Source organism: Oryza glaberrima, chromosome 10 (assembly GCF_000147395.1).
Source record: "Oryza glaberrima chromosome 10, OglaRS2, whole genome shotgun sequence".
Classification (NCBI taxonomy): domain Eukaryota; kingdom Viridiplantae; phylum Streptophyta; class Magnoliopsida; order Poales; family Poaceae; genus Oryza; species Oryza glaberrima.
Genome location: NC_068335.1, coordinates 18,824,327 through 18,841,563, shown reverse-complemented (window position 1 = coordinate 18,841,563; position 17,237 = coordinate 18,824,327). Strand labels below are relative to the sequence as shown.

General features: G+C 41.6%; 2 protein-coding genes and 1 pseudogene across 2 annotated transcripts; 1 reads left to right on the top strand and 2 right to left on the bottom strand.

The window, feature by feature from the left end:
• Positions 1-3,818: 3,818 nt before the first annotated feature.
• LOC127785936 (uncharacterized) lies at positions 3,819-6,300 on the bottom strand. The gene is made up of 2 exons (XM_052313269.1): positions 4,686-6,300; positions 3,819-4,577 (listed from the first exon to the last, which is right to left on the bottom strand). The coding sequence occupies exons 1-2, from the start codon at positions 4,887-4,889 to the stop codon at positions 3,819-3,821; spliced, it is 963 nt and encodes a 320-aa protein (XP_052169229.1). The 5' UTR covers positions 4,890-6,300.
• Positions 6,301-6,449: 149 nt separating this feature from the next.
• On the top strand, positions 6,450-11,683 carry LOC127753521 (uncharacterized). The gene is made up of 15 exons (XM_052279008.1): positions 6,450-6,611; positions 6,724-6,858; positions 7,225-7,311; positions 7,515-7,586; positions 7,730-7,940; positions 8,028-8,146; positions 8,397-8,783; positions 8,870-9,004; positions 9,609-9,740; positions 10,072-10,227; positions 10,313-10,546; positions 10,629-10,792; positions 10,890-11,004; positions 11,106-11,186; positions 11,312-11,683. The coding sequence occupies exons 1-15, from the start codon at positions 6,483-6,485 to the stop codon at positions 11,534-11,536; spliced, it is 2,382 nt and encodes a 793-aa protein (XP_052134968.1). The 5' UTR covers positions 6,450-6,482; the 3' UTR covers positions 11,537-11,683.
• Positions 11,684-12,412: 729 nt separating this feature from the next.
• Positions 12,413-17,132, bottom strand: LOC127753135 (uncharacterized; annotated as a pseudogene).
• Between the last annotated feature and the right edge of the window lie 105 nt (positions 17,133-17,237).

Sequence of the window (17,237 nt, the reverse complement as noted above, 5' to 3'; positions counted from 1 at the left end):
CTAGTACATCATGAATATTATTGGTAGCGACTCTAGACAACTAAATATATAGTTGGCTACCATTGACAACACCCCAAACGAGATGCGTGATCCTTAAATTTAATTTAAAGTGTTTTGGTACGGGAAACAAACCAAATAAACTTTAGTGCCATAACATTACCCACCTCCACTACTTTTAAAAATTTGACAACACTTCCATTAGCTATCCAAAAATTTCCTCCAGCGTTCGCACAATGCCCGAGTCTTTTGGGAATACGCAAGGAATGCATCTTTGGAAGGAATAAAAGTTATTTACATGGAAATTAAGAAAACAATGAAGGGGACAAGGTACATGAAAATAAAAGACTAGGAGCTAATCTCGCAACTGATGGTGCGACCAAATGTCTCCGTCCGACAAACGCAGCTCCGGCACTGCCAATCTTGCAAGTCGCTAAAGTTCAGCTTCTGCCGCCATTGCACTGGCCACATGTAGGATCTTTGCTGCTGATTGAAGACTCTATTGTTTCGCTCTTTCTAGATGGTCCAAGCAACCAGAGCCACAATGGTGTCAAATCCCCGTCGCTGTTCCTTGCATTGCTTCATCCTGCTGTCACATAGCCAAAGATGGAAAGACGAATCTGAAAGTGGCAAGCATCCTGCATGTCCAATCGCATTGAGGGCCATCCACCAAAGCTGGCAAGATTCTGGACATGCGATCAGCAGGTGATCAATGCTCTCCTCACATTGATCACAAAGGACACACTTGGCAGGATGTGGAAGTCCTCGCTTTCGAAGTCTATCTGCTGTCTAGCATCTGTTAAGGGCAACAAGCCAGATGAAGTACCGACATTTTGGTGAAGCTAAAGATTTCTAGATTGGGCTGGACTGGAAGCGAATGCGACCCAGGAATTGTGCTTGATTGGCTGACCGAGAGGAGTATTCACCTGACGTCTCCCATCTCCAGTGCAGCGAATCCTCCTGGTCCGAGAGCTGTATAGACTTCATCACTGGCCAGAGGCTAAGATACTCGAGAATAGCCTGCATTCCCAGGGCACCAGTTATGTCTTGAATCCATCTTTTGTTGAGAAGTGCTTCTGCAACTGTCCTGTGATTGCGAAATCTCGCAGGAACCGCATCATAGATGGAAGGCGCCAACTAACGAATCGATGACCCATTTATCCAGATATCCTCCCAGAACAGTACCAAGTTTCCTCTTCCAACCGAACAATGCCCGAGTCTTGATGCTTCTCCACAACCTCTCTTCACCTACATGAGTGTGTCCGTCATCTGTGCGACCTGACATCCCACATCGGTCCCATATTTTGGTATCGACCGGTAACAACACGGTGCCCGTGTGAGACGATCGGTTAGGCCACCAAAACCCCCACAGTTCTTGGCTTCTTGCACATGTAATACATCCATCCAAGCCCCCAAAATTTACAGGGAGTAAAAAAAAAACAACAAGGTAACGACCTATGCTAGATCCAAACCAGGGTCCACATGAAAAACACTTCATCGTTACCACTGATAGCGATTCAACTGGTAGCCCAAATGAAAAATACTGGTTGAAATCTAGAGGCCATATGAAACATTCATGATCGCTACTACCAAACAAGGGCCCAAATGAAAAATACATGATCGATATTAATTAATTGTTGGTAACGACCACCCAAACAAATATTACTACCTCCGTTTCAGGTTATAATACTTTTTAGCATTGTCCATATTTATATATATGTTAATGAATCTAAATATATATATATATATATATATATATATGAATGTGCACAATGCTAAAAAGTATTATAACCTGAAACGGAGGAAGTACCATATAGTTGCCTGCCATTCGTAGCAACCCAAAAGCAAAGAGCCAAATGTGAGGGTTCCTTGAATTTAGGTATCTGGTTTACGGTGTTACAATTACTTTTGGTATAACAGCAAACCAAACAAACTCTTAATGTCATAACTCATAACCTTATAAATTCGTATCAAAATTTGGTTATTCCTGAACCTTCCACTCGCCAATCCATATCAAATTTCAGTATGGTCTCAAACTAAACAACATTTTCACCATGTTAACTAATTTTTGCATTTAACGAAATTTGGCGAGGTCGATTTCGGCAACGAATCAAACAGGCATTAAAAAACCAGAAACATCCAGCCCAAGAAATCTAACACCACTGGGCCGATTTTCCTGCCGCACGTAAAGCCACCCAGCCCCATCTTCCTCAAGCTCGACCAGGGCACGGCGAGAGACTGCCTCGACTTCCCTTTCACAATTTAAGTCATTCTAACATTTCCCACATTCATATTAATGTTAATGAATCTAACCATATATATGAAACCGAGGGAGTAAAATTTAAATATATATCTGATTCATTAACATCAATATGAATGTGGGAAATCCTATAATGACTTATATTGTGAAACGGAGGGAGTAAAATTTAAATTTTTAACCTTAAATTTGAAGCTGATTTTGAGGTCTTTTCATCGAAGTTTATTTTTTAGCTTTTACTTTTAGATTGCTAAGAACACGGATATAAAAGTTTTATTTTTAAATTACATTTCGTTCGCAAATATACCGTTTCGCTTATGATGGCTCCGCTACTTCCTTTCAACCACCTCCCGGTTGCTCTCATTCCCCAAGCTTTCTCGATCCTGTGGCCGGCGATCCTGCGAGCAGTTGTTTGATGCAATGCAACGAGAACCAAATAGATTCAGGCTTGGTTCACCGTGAGATGTTGGGCTCACCGATCTGCCCAGATTGATGAACACTATGCAGGTATTCAGGAAGCGACTGTCATGTACATGGGCTGGGCTGGCTCTAGGCCCAACCAAACAGCAAGGAGGAGTATAAAACCAAGCCACACTGCAGTTCTTGGGGGTATTGATGAACAGATATTCAACTTGTGGCTTGGCCATGGCTCTCTTCCTCCTCCAACTCTACCTCCCCTGATTCTATTTTTCTAATTCTAATCTCATGCTTCTGCCTTCCCTATATTGCTCTTCCCAATTCCTGATTCTACTCTCTTGATTGTATTCCTGAGCACTTGTATTCTTGAGTGGATTTGCAACATATCGGTGGCACTTGTGTGAGAGATTTAGTGTGATTATGTTGGTTCGTGATAGCGACCTAGAAGTGCACTTGCTGAGTTTTCATATATGAGCAATCAGAAGTTAGATCTATTTTTTCCTCTCGCTCTCTCTTTTTTTTTTCAAGTGAAACACGACGATACGATGTAAATTGAACAACCTTAGCACATATGGCTTACAATGTTTACTCCAAACACAAATATAACCAGAGTGCCCCGGTCGTGTTAAACTTCAACACATTCTTCAAAGAAAAACAGAACAAGGCTTGCATTGAAATTTCCCCTGAACTCACGAGTGGTCGCTACCGGTACATGGCAGAAAGCTCGGGCGGATTACCGGCGCATTGTGCTCACCGAGGTAGGGGTGAAAACGGTACGGAAATATCCGAGAATTCCGGCTACCGTTTTCGGTTTGCACTGACCGTTTCAGTCGGTATCGGAAATTGTCGGTATCGGAAATGAAAACGGTAATCTCTTCCGGAAATGGTAGCGGAAATGATATGGGCTTTTTTCCGACCGTTTTGTCGGTAACCGTTTTTTATCGGTAATTTCCGTCAAATTTCCGACAAAATTCCGAAGAAGGAAGCCGTGTTCTCGAAGACTCAAATCTATATCCTAAAAAAAGTCGGACAATATTAGTTATGCTGTAATCCTATCATGTAAGCCACATTGTATGCTTTAGCCACATTGATGTTGAAGTATCGTTGAACTTTGTTTATATTGTTTGTCGACCTTATTGTCAACTTATTAATCATCATATAACGGTGTTGTGTGGGGTGTGGCAGCGTGATCATGCAAAGGTGAAATTATAAGGTCATCTTCATATATAGTTAAATGTGGGATGATACCACGGTTCGCTGTTTCCGACATGAATTTTCGACTTCCGGCCGACATCGGTAGATTCCCGTTCCGACGGTTCTGTTTCCGATATACCGACATTACCGATATCGTTACCGTTTCCGAGTATACCATTCCGATTCTATTTTCGAGAAAATAAAATGAAAATGGAAATGGTAGAGGGTTTTTCCGATCGTTTCCGACCGTTTTCATCCCTACACCGAGGATCAGCTTCAGTGCCCTCGAGGCAACAGAGCGAAGGGACTCTTCGTACTCCAGGACAGAGACGCCTCCAGATGAAAGCTTGAAATTCTCTTGCCATGCCCTTCTGGCTGTCTGCTGCGCCATCACCAGATCGTCCCGCATTTCGCAGTCGATGAAATGGTCGATGCAGTGAGGTTCAGGCTTCAGTTGCGCCATCCATATGACCTGCTCAATTGCGGATCTTCTGATTCCAGGGTGTACGCTTGCTTCAGTTCTATGTGAATTTGCTTGCTTCAGGATTAATTTCAGCTTCTGTACAAAATTCCTTAAGCCGATTCCATTTCCGTTGACAGCCTCGATGAAATCGGTCTCACAGAGAAGTTTGCTGAACTGCAAAACAAGGCCAAGAAAGGCCTCCATGTCCTCCCCTATAAGATTGTCTGTCTGATACATAGTTCTAAGTGCCTACAAATTAACCAGCATAAACATTAGTCCCTTGTATGCATCAAACAACACAACTATCAAATCTTAATCTGTTTAGCTAAATTATTAGGTACAAAACTGTGTTCTTACCATCGAGATGTTGTCTACAGAAAATTTCTGCATGGAGTATTGGCAGTCACTGTCTGGTTTGGCATAGGCACATAGGTTTTTCAGAATGTTCGCCACCACAACTCTATGAAATCTACCGTGCTGACCAGAAACCATGCTCTTGAAGGCCTCTAGAACTCCTATGACAGCAGTACCAAGTGTTTTGTCCACTGCAGAAATTTTCATATATAAATTGACTCACAAAATCCGATTAGTACCAGCTTACCATTCTTTGGCTCTTTCCCATGTTTAAATGATCCTCATATATAAATTGGCTCAAAGTCCGATCATTACCAGTGTACCATTCTTTATCTCTTTCCCATGATTGAATGATCCATAATTCAAAATCATCAACTGCAGCAACTTGATCTTCACACATTTAATTAGCTGACGAGCTCAAATGAGAGCTAAATTTGGGGGTAAATGTTGTGTCACAACAAGCACACAACCACCTTTTACTGCCTGCACAACAAGAGGTCCGGTTTAATCACCCTAATCCATAGTGGGGGAATAATCCAACTACAAGAGACTAATCCATGGTGGGTAATCCAACTATAAGAGACTGGTTATAATTATAATATATTTATGAGAGCGGCTACAAAACGGGATCCCGTTGTAACGGGATAGTTTAAGTGACTCCTCCCCGCTTCCACGTACACTCCATCTTGATACCTGGTACCTTGGGTATCAGTTGGTACCTGGTACTTGGTACCTTTGGTAAGTACCAGGTACCAACTGATACCTTTGGTACCTAAAATCTGGTACCGGCTGGTACCTGGTATCTGGTACCGTGATACCTAATACCTGGTACCTGGTACCCGTGATACCTTGTACCTGGTACCCGTGATATATGGTACCTGGTAGCTTGGAGGAGGAGGAGGAGGAGAGAGAGAGAGAGAGAGAGAGGAGAAGGCAGCCACGTGGTGGAGCAGGAGGAGGAGGCAGTGGCGAATCTGGTGGTCGGTGAGGCGGAGTGTGGAGGAGGAGGCAGCGGCGAATCCGATGGTCGTCAAGGTGGGGCAGCCGATGAGAAGACCAACGAGGGCGGGGAGCCAGAGCAGCGCGGTAAGGGAGGCGAGCTTGAGGGCGACCCTTGCCGGGGCCGCGCCGTCGTCGTCCTCCTCAGCGGCCGAGGTCTTGAGCCGACAGGAGAAGCTCCCGCCCGGCAACGCCTTCCCCGGCGCCAGCAGCGGCCTCCACGTCCCGCTCCCACTCTCCTTCTTGTTCACCGCACCCGTCGCCGAGCTCCTTGTCGTTGCCTCGACCCCCGCGGCGGTGGGGCGACGGCGACGGGGACAACGGCGGGCACTAGCTCCGACGAGCGTCCTCCACGCCCAACACGCCACCCCACACAGCTAGCCACCATCGTCATCTTCGTGCTGGTAGTTAGAGAGAGAGAGAAGGGAGAAGGAAGGGGAAGAGACAAAGAAGAGGATAAGGATGCTAGATATTTAGTGGTAGTAGTTGTCCCGTTGCAACGGAAGCCCGTGGTGTAGGTTTTCTGTATATTTATATCCATCATCCAAGCAAGGTAGCAAAGTAGGAAAATGCAACAGTGGCCCAAATGGAGAATACTTGTCAATTCAGGGGCCCAAATGAAAAGTCCAAACTACGCTGCACACCTCATTGGGCCGTCGTAGTGGGACGAATAGCCTCTGCCCAAAAGGCCCAACTATACTGTGCCCACATCTCAGCCCACGTAGGCCCAACACATCCAGTTGGGCTCAAAGCCCGAGCGCCGCGTGCTGCTGCCCACAGCCCACACACTCTCCCTCGCCCATGGAGCGGCTCAAGTCGGCGGTGCCGGCGGAGCTCCGGCGAGCCGTCGGCGAGGGCACGGCGGCCAACCTCCCCTCCACCACCTCCCGCTTGCTCGCCTTCCTCGAAGCTCTCCCTCTCTTCCGCCAGGTAACCACCTCCCGTCGCTCGGTGCTCCGCTGCTCCTCCTCTTCCCCCAGGCATGGGGGGGTGCGGCTAGATTTGATGGTATCGTTCGCGTGGTGTGTTGGTGTGAGGGCAGGTGATTGGTGAGCTGACCGACCCGGAGCTCGCGCTGTGCCGCAAGGACAAGGGGAGGGCGGCCGAGCTGAAGGGGAAGGGGAATGCGTGCTTCTCCAAGAGAGAGTTCGAGCAAGCGCTTGGATTCTACTCGCAGGTTGATTTGTTGTGTTACTCGTTTATTTTTCTTCTTCTTCCTCTTGATTGCTTCGATTGTGTAGGTGATGAAGTGATGGGTTCTGATTCGATTGGTAAAAATGAGTGCAAGTTCAGAAGTCAGAAGTAACTTTACTGTTCGAAGTTTGTTGTTGTTCACCTGTTCTGTTTTTTAAAGAGTGATGCGTTGATATTGCAAAAGAAAATGATCCTCACTCCTTTTCAGTACTAGCATTTGTGTGTGTGGACTGCAATCTATCTGTCTTTTTTTTTTTTTGGAACAAATCGGCACGGGACAATGCCCATTTTATTGATATTCAATCTATCAGTCTTGATGATAGCTAATTGTTTTTCTCTGTTGTTACAGGCGTTACGGTACTTCCCGATTAGTCCTGATGGAACGGATGCAAGCTTGATAGCCACATTATATGTCAACCGTGCCTCTACCATGCATGTGAGTCTTTCATTTACCTGTTTGCATTCTGGACATATTGATGTAATGTTCTAGTTCTTGGTGGTGTTTCATGGTAAACAGTGCATTGTGAATAGGTTATATTCAGCTTATTCCCTTTTATGTATCTAAGGATTTTTTTTCCTGCCATCTGACCTCATTACTGGATAGTGCATGCGTTCTGATCATGTTTCTGAAGTTTACAGAAATTGGGCCTTTTGGAAGAGTGTCTGCGAGATTGCGACAGGGCCATTTCTGTTTCACCTAATTATGCTAAGGTAGCAATACGGTTTGGGAACTTTGTTGAATGCATCTTATATGCTTGGGTTGTTTGTTCTGTCTCTATTTGCAGGATTTCACTCTAAAGAATGGAAACTAAGTTACTCTGATTATTTCACCTGTTTCTGTTTATGGGTTTCAGGCATGGTACAGAAGGGGGATGGTAAATGCATCTTTTAGGAACTATTCATCTTCCATACATGATTTGGAGGTTGCTTTGAGCATGGAAGTAACCTCTTCTGGAAAGAGTAACATAGAACAAGAGTTGAAGTTGATTTTACAAAAGCATCAAAATGTGAATGAAGTTGGGACATCAAGCAGCAATTGCATCAATGCAGATATGCCACATACAGGTCGGTAATGATGGTAGACAACCAATTTAGTATTCAAAAACGTTAGGTACGTATGTATACTAAGTGAACGATATGGCTAAATGGCAGAGCAACAGCCTAAGGTTATTCTAGAATGTACCTCTACACCCAACAAAGGTAGAGGAATGTCGTCTCCAAATGATATTTCTCCAGCCTCACTGATTCATGCTGAGGATCCTCTTGCTGTGGTATGATCAAGAATCATCTCCTCAATTGTTTATGCCAAATGAGTTTTTTACGTGCCACCTAAAGCTATACTGAGTTTCATTAGATCTTTGTCCTAGTCAAATATGAAATTTGATAAGTTATAGTATATTTTTACTGTTTTATTATGCCAGGGCAGTAGCTTATCTCTATGAGCAGTGTTAAATAATCAGTCAACTATTGTAATCTTGAACTGAAGTTCTATATGCCTCTTACTTGTACAGTTGTATGCAGATTATCATGAAATCTTGCCGGGATACTCACTGCCACTATTGCTTTAGTGAAGCTCCAGCAGATGTCGTAGTCTGCCCTTCATGTACAATACCCATTTACTGTTCAAACAGGTGCCAGGAGAAGGCTATAGGACAAATGTCTTGTAATCAAAATACTCATCCAGAATCTAACAATAATGTGGTGGATATTGCAAAATTGTGTGTAACTTCTACAAAGAGCAAGACTCCAGACTCTAAACAAATTGCTGAACATAGGCATGAATGTGGAGGTGCACGTTGGGCAGCTGTTTTGCCAGCTGATATAGTTTTAGCTGGGCGGATAATGGCACAGTACATAGAGAAACAATTGCTGGTCGGAAAGAGATCTACCATCTCTGGTCCAAATCTGGTATAAGAGAATTCATGTCTGCAAGCACTCAAATATTATAGCATAAGTACTGTTACATCAGGAACTAATGAACTAAACTGTTGCAGGATCTCGTTCACCACTATGATCAAGATTCTTCTGCTAGCAAATTTGAGTCACATATATATGCAACTGTCCTGTTCTTATGCCTCCAGAGCTATTATAAATCAGGTGTCTCGTGGGCAGAGGATTCTTTATCACAGGTATATGTGGCATTTGTCCTCAAGAGTTCCCTTTGTATGTTTACATTTTCAATTGCTTGTTTCATTACAACTGTGGCTTGAGCTTGATGGCTGCTTTAGTAAGATTTTTGGATTGTTCTGGATATCAGATTTGACATTATTGTTTATATTAGCTCAGTACTCCCTCCATTCCAAATTGATCTACATATTTCATAGGTATACTAAGACCAAGAAAAGCTAATAACTCTCTCATACTATATTTACTCTAGCATCAAACTTGATGCATGCACTATCCCCACTATTTCTTAGCCAATAGCAAATCAAGATATTGCATGTGGGTTATACTTGTGTGCATGGATGCATGCATCAATGTCCATTTACTCCAATGCACAAATAACGAATAGGCTTAATGAATGAACACAAATATGTAGATCATTTAGGAATAACCTCAAAAATACTATATGTAGATCAATTTGGAATGGAGGGAGTATTTCTTAAACTTTCAGAATTCTGCCATATACTTCTGCCCCCTAGGATGTAGATTGTAGAGAACTGATGGAACACTATTTTCATATTTATTTATAATTACTAAAGAAGAAGCTAATTCTTGTAACTATATCTGCAGTTGGTTCTTTTGATATGTCAAATTAAAGTCAACTCAATTGCAATTGTTCATATGAAATCCATGGATGGAGGCAAGGCGCTGACAAAGGGGTTTTCTGGATTTAGTGGTGATGTTATGTGTAGTGTGGAACAGGTTTGTCTCCTCTTCTTATCTTCTCTAGTAACATCACCCTATAAAAGCTGTTTGATATTTGTTGCCAACCATGGTGTTTCTATAGGAGTACATTATTTAGGATAGTATGTTTCTGAATCATGTTCAGGTAAATAGCAATTTGGAAATTGAAAAATTCTTTGTAGTAAATTCAGCAAACACATGACAACATGTAGCTAATCTTAAATAGCAATAAATAGCAATATCAGGCACAGTATTGTATTACTCTTACTTTGCTTTAGTTGAGTTATCGCACCGCAGCTCATTTATTATCTTGACCATCTATAACCTGTGTTTAGTTTTGCATCGTTAGGTCAGGGTTGCTCAAGCTATTTACATGTCTGGTAGCTTTTTCAACCACTCGTGCCGGCCCAACATACATGCATATTTTCATTCGCGCACTCTCATTCTAAGGTCTACAGAATATATAAAAGCAGGTAGCCCAATCGAGCTGTCATACGGCCCACAGGTATCTTTCCTCCCTCCCTCTGTGACATACTGACATCACGTGTAGCACATATATTTTCTGCATTGTCTATGTTTCTCGTTTTCAGGTTGGTGAGATGGATCTTCCAGAGAGACAAAAGTCACTTCAGGAGAATTACTACTTCAGTTGTGGGTGTTCAAGTTGTTCAGTACTAAGTCTATCAGACCTTGTCATGAATTCATTTTGCTGTCCGCAAAGTAATTGCCTTGGTGCTGTATCAGAATTAATTCATCATAGACACAAAGAGAATTTTGTGCATGTTTCCATAGGAGAATCTCATGTCTGTACATTATCATTACCTGTAAGATTATTCTCCTCACATATTCTTTTCTCAAAAGTTTCTTGTTAGTAATTTGGTGGTATAACAGTTCTTTTTGCATCAGGATGTATCTAAGTTTGATGAGGATATAGTGAAGGTTGGAAAACTATTTTTCAAGAGTGATACCATGTTCAACATAGATCCTGGATTCTGTATGAGTTGCAGATCCCAACTTGACTTGTCTTCTGCTGTTGCTATGTCAGATAGAGCAACATCAAAGATAAACAGGTATATCCTATATTCCTGTGAAATTGCACATGAATTGCTGGATTTGATTCCATTGTCTGTGCTCTTTACACATACAAATTGACAATTATGCTGACAGATTGAAGGAGCTTCCATCTCTAGACAATGTCCCTGAAGTCCTCATTGCAGAAGCACTACAATCCTTAGAACGCATTGAGAAGTTAAGGCACCCATATAGCAAGACTCTTGCTCAGGTTTGGTGCTTGTACTAGTTTAATTATGAGTTTTCTTGCACTTGATGTAAAAAAGAATGATCTGAGTTCTTTCATTTTTACTACCATATTGAAATCTGTAGTCACACGACACAATTGCTGAGGCCTTTGCTAAGGTAGGAGATCAAGAACAAGCAAGAAAACACTGTGAAGCATCCATCAAGGTAATAATCTTCTCCTTTTCCTCAAATCATCACTCGGAGTCACTCACTCGCCCTTCTAGGGACTATAGAAACATCTGTTATTCATTGTTCTGACTTCTGAGTTACCCTCTCCTGTGATGATGCAGATTCTTGAGAAGCTTTACCACCCCAGGCACATCATCATCGCGCACGAGTTGATCAAGCTCGTCTCCATCGAGCTTTCCATGGGAGATGGCGCAAGCGCGGCTGCTGCATTCGCCCGGGCAGATGCGATATTCTCGCTGTATTATGGGCCTGATGTAGAGAGGATTTTGCCCTACGTTGATGTGCTCAGAAGAACTGTCAGTGAACGGTCTATTGATTCATGTTGACCATCTTACAGTATGTGTATCAGTACATGCTGTTGTATCAGCAATTAGTAGACAAATCTAGAAAAAGAGATCAGATTAGTTAGACCCATTACGTTACAGAAATCTAGAAAAAATAGAGCATATTAGTTAAACCCATCTACTACATTACAGTCTTGCCCCTGTGTTTTATGAATTTTCTTCTGGGATTTTCTGAAACCTACATGATTTCTGAAATTTCATTAGCATTTGCAGTGTCAAAAGAAGATGGTACTAGAGTAATAATAAGATAGTAAAGCCTGGTAGGGCTCCGTTTTTTGAATTTTTTTTCGGCTCCTCGGTAGGTGTGCAATGTACTATGCAGGTGCAGAAACTCCTCCATTGGGTAAGCAATGGAACCGTTCCTTTTTTTTGTCCGGTTTCCCCACCGGTCCTCCTGGTCTCCTGCTGCATGTGCACCACGTTTCGCCTTCTCAGAGTAAATGACGCGTGTTGGTATTTATGCAAAAAAAAAAAAAAACTACTCGTCTTTTATAGAAATACAACACAAAGAAGATAAAGTTCTACTTCTAGGGCTAGCGTTGTAAACATAAAAAACACGAGGGTTTTTCCAAAAAACAACCATAGATTTTCTGTGAAAGCATCATAGATTCATAGGAATGTACATAGCTCTGAAAAAAATTGCCAAAACCAAATCGCGGAAAGGGTTAAACTGAATAGATCACGTCCATAGCACAAAAGAGCACAATGATCCTGTTAGTATGATAGACATAAATCCAATTACGTTAGGCTCTAACCAAGCCAGGTGAACAAATCAGAATAGAACAATCCATAAAACTCCATTTGCCAAGCAACAGATAATGAAAAAAATAAAAAAAAATGAATATATGAACTGGCGGTAAAACAGTACTTGTTTACTGGTCACTTTAGATCACAAAAGTTGTCACCATATATACGGATCCTAATTTAGCCTCATTGGTCCTATTACCCAGTTCTAATTTGCTCGCTTCATTGCAATGCGCAATCCTTCCATAACCCCGAAGGCCACTGCAAAAACAGCTACGAAAACCCAAGGCCCTGAACCCCTAACTTCTGCCTCCATACGCTTAAGACGAGATAATGTGTTATACTTCTTCTTAGGAACCGTCAAAAGAAATTCAGCGTTGCTCAATGCCTCTCGTCTGCCTGGTGTTGATGCCACTTCCTACAGAAAACAAAGAAAATAAATTGTTCATCAGTAGCCACCACTTAATTATTAGTACTATTTGCTTTTAGCAAATCTACTGACCTCCATGGAACGGAGACGGTCCGCAACAACTTTTACAAACACTCCCTCAGACATCTCAAGTCCACAAAAGAAACGATCAAATTTCTGGTGTAAATCTCCGGAAATGTTCTTTGAAGTACGTTCCAGATAATTTAAGTAACCGAAACTGGTTATAAACTCTCTGTTAATCTAAAATGAAAAGGACAAAATAATAAGGCAACACAACAATAGCAAGCAATATAATAGCAAGGGATTAAACAATAATGGGTAAGGTAACACAACAGACAGTACAGTAGCAAGTATTTTAAGGGATTAAACAATAAAAGGATAAGGTAACACAAAACAATAAATAAATAAGGTAACACAGCAGACCAAGGAAGAAAACAATAAAAGGATGGTCAGCAGAGAATAATAACAATATTAGCAAAGGAGAAAACATACCAATTCTGGTGAGATACTAAATCCATATGCTTTTAACTGCTCATGCCCTTCTCTCGAGGCACAAATTCATCCAGGGCATAATTTACTCCCCAAATCAACTCAGGAACAATACGCCCATTAAACCAACAGCCAATGTTCTGAAAAAAGAAATATATAACAGGGAAACATTAATAATTCTACACTAACAAAAAAATTAAATAAACATCAACATTAAAATACATTAGGGTAGATGTAAACTTACAAGTTTTTTCTCAATAATGAATTTAAGTTGTGCGTCTGGAACAACCAATGATTTTGTAATTGGGAATTTCAGGATAAATTGTTCTAAATCCTCGCCAAGACCAATATCCTTATCCCATACAACAGATTTGTCACCAATCTCAATAAAACCAATGGTACGAACGACCTACAAATAGAATGGTACGGAACGCATTTAAAGGCTTAGGATCTTAATAAAACCAAGGGAACAAATGACATACAAATAGAATTGTATGAAACACATTTAAAGGCTTAGGATTTACATGTACAGTTAAGATGAAAAAATAATAAAGCAATAATTAGTTGGCTTAGGATGTACTTTTGCAGTAAAGGTGCAAAAAAAATAATAAAACAGTAATGCTTAGGATGTACATAGATAGTAAAGGTGCAAAAAACAATAAATCGATAAATAGATATAAACAAACAAAAAGCATGAAAGGAAATTTAGGAGTTAAAATGTACCTGGTGTGCGGTACATGGATAAGTAAAACTCGACCATATGTCCTACAAAAGAAAAGGAAAACCAGATAAGGTATAGGGCCTAAATGTAACTGAAGAAAAATGAATTATGCATCACACTAGGGTGAATGAAAAGTTATATATACCTCAGGATATCTAAACAAAACATCCGAAACACGGAACATTGCAAATCCCGAAGGGGTTTCAAACAGCATCGTCCTAAATGCATTTTTTCTGCAAGTACAAGACCAAAGTAATTTAGCCTGTTTTGTTGAGATTTTATATATTAGATTCAAGGCATATGTGACAAGAAGGGGAAAAAAAAATCTGTAATTACAGAGCCTAAAGCGGCTGTAGCCAGCACAAAGTAGTTGCCTGCAACAACGTTTGTTCGCATTCAAAAATGGCGAGCACAAAGCTATGCCTACTCTAGCCAAATGGTGGGGCTGTGCAACACACCCCAAAACACTGGACCTACCAAACAGCCTCACAGTATTAAACTTGTTTTGTTTGTGAAGTTTTATATCCCACATTTACTTGTAAGGTGATTCAAGTCATATCTCATAGGAAGCAAAGAAAATTTGTACTTACTCTTTTCCAAGAGGTGGCGCAAGAACATCGTAGACGATGCATGGACTTGGATAGACAAAATCAGCATGGTCTAAAGATATCCTCTCTACCCCTACAATCTTCAATAAAACATGCTCGCAACGTTTGTAAGTAGTATTTGTAACTAAACAAACACATGGGGGAGAATAAAAACTTCAACTGTATAGTTTCCTTGGACAAAGATGACCGGGGGACTCCCATTGGAATTGCACAACACTTGAAATTGCAGAAGCAAAATAAAGTTAATATTCAGCTCGCTAAATAACTATCATTTGCTGCTCTAAACAATAAAGTTAATCAGCATGCAATTCACTGAGATGATGAGTGCTAGACTTGGTAGTTTACACACGAGGAAATATTCACAAAAGTCATGCATATCTGATACATACACAAAATCAAACCTTGACAATCAATGCAGCATATATAAACCCCTCAAGTATCATAACTGATTCAGGGTGGAACCAAGGATCAAGTGAAATAAAATTCTTTTTTGTAGGGACATTGTAATACATTCAATGATTCTTACCTCTTTCATAAATAGTCACAGGGATATCCTTCTGAGAAAAGTTGATTGCAGGATTTAATAGAAGATAAAAGGCTGTTCCATTAGCATCCATCAACTACATAAAAATAGTACAAGGGAAAGGTTATGCAGGGAGTAAAATTAGATCAAACAAACATCCATTTTGACAAATATTCTCTCAACCATATATTCTCAGCCAAAATCAATTTTCCACCATTCCATCCATCCAACAAAACAAGCTAGAGCTCTACATAAAGTTTAAGAACAGTGTATATCCCAACATAACAATTATTGCTGGCTATTTCATCAGCCGTAATCATTCCGCATACTTGTTAAACTTAGACTCTCCAAGAACTTAAACTAATGCTAAAACTATATCCAATGTCATGTTACCTCATCAAAAATTTCAGTTTTCATTCTCACAGGAGTGAACATTGAGTCCACTACTAGCTCCAATTCATCTATAGCCGATTTAATAGCCAATTCATACAATAGTTGCTTACTATATACTATTAATATATGGTCCCACACATCACACACATATTCCGTCTTAAAGTCTGTGCTACAGCTGGCTACAGATTTGTAGCCCGCTGCTTTTCTCTCTCATCTTTTATCTCATTAAAATATGTTTATAGCTGGCTAATAGTCTGTTATTGTACCTGCTCTTAGGCTGTGTTCTTATCCCTGGTTTCCCAACTCATCTCTCTCGTTTTTCGCGCGCATGTTTTTCAAACTGCTAAACGGTGTGTTTTTTGTAAAAAGTTTCTATATAAAAGTCGCTTAAAAAATCATATTGATCCATTTTTTAAAAAAAATAGTTAATACTTAATTAACCACGCGCTAATGGACCGTTCCGTTTTCCGTGCGCGCTGTTCTGGTTGGGAACAGGCACTAGCAAACACAGCCTTAAAAGACTTCCAATATGAATTGTGTTCAGCAATCGAAACATTCATATCAAGACTTTTACACAATGACTTTCTATCAGACTACATATTCATAAGGTAGAAAAAAAAAAGCATGAAAACTCATCTAAAGCTGTGCATGGTCATGCTGGACAACAGAATAGCTGCTTTCTCTACGTGTAGATAAGCACGTGTCTAACAAAGCTTTTACTCGGAAAGGGAAACTCGGACACGCGGCGTTCGGGGCAAGGGTGTTCTCGCAACAGGATTTCCAGCAGACACTCCAATCATTAAATCAGAATTGTTGTCCACTGAACATCACAACTACCATCAACTAGTGGTAAGTATACTAACAGCGAATTACACCCGAACCCCACATTTTTGTTCATAATAAGAGCAAACACTAAAGCACAAGCCAAATGGGAGTGTGATATATTTAGCACTCGAACAAATAGAGTTGATTTAAATGGTTATAAAAATTATAAAAACTCACGGTCTGGTGGATTTGCATGTCGGTGTAGTCCCCATGGTGGATTCCCATGTCGGTGGCGTGCACATTGGTCCCAATGGAGTACCACCCGTGAACGGACAAGTCGGGGAAGGCCTTCTTGTCTGAACCGCAAGAAACACAAATCAAATTAACCACCCACAAATTATAATCGATGGATCCTAAAAATGACGGGAGGACTTGGGGGTAGCAAGCAGCTTTAGTTACAGATCTCCTGATCCTTCTCAAAGGATCAAGATGTCCAAGATGTCGAAGGTTGCGGGGTCGGGGCCGTGCAAGATCAAGATGTCCAAGATGTCGGAGACATCCACCGTCCCACCACGCCGAACCCCGATCACGCACCCAGACATCCGAGTAGGAGGAGGAGGAGGATCCTCCGGCGCCGCCGTCCCGGAAGACGAGGAGGAGGAGGAGCTGTAACTGCCGCGCGCCGCCGCCGCCGCCTGGTACTGGAACTCGCGGATGCGGTCGGATAATTTCAAGACGGCGAGGGGGTGGAGCCTGAAGGTGAGCACGTCGCCGCCGCCGGCATCGAGGGTGTCCTCATGCGGCGGCATCACCGGAGGGCACGCTGCGGAAGGACACGCGGCGAGGGATCCCTAGGCCTTGTTCGGTTATGCCCGGATTCAAATTCGGGCCGAGAATGACTAGCAAGAAATAAGAGAATGGGAATCAATCCATTAGCTAAGAAGTATAGAAAGAATCATCCACTAGGCAAGAATTATAGAACTAATCTAGGGCCTGTTTAGTTCACGCGT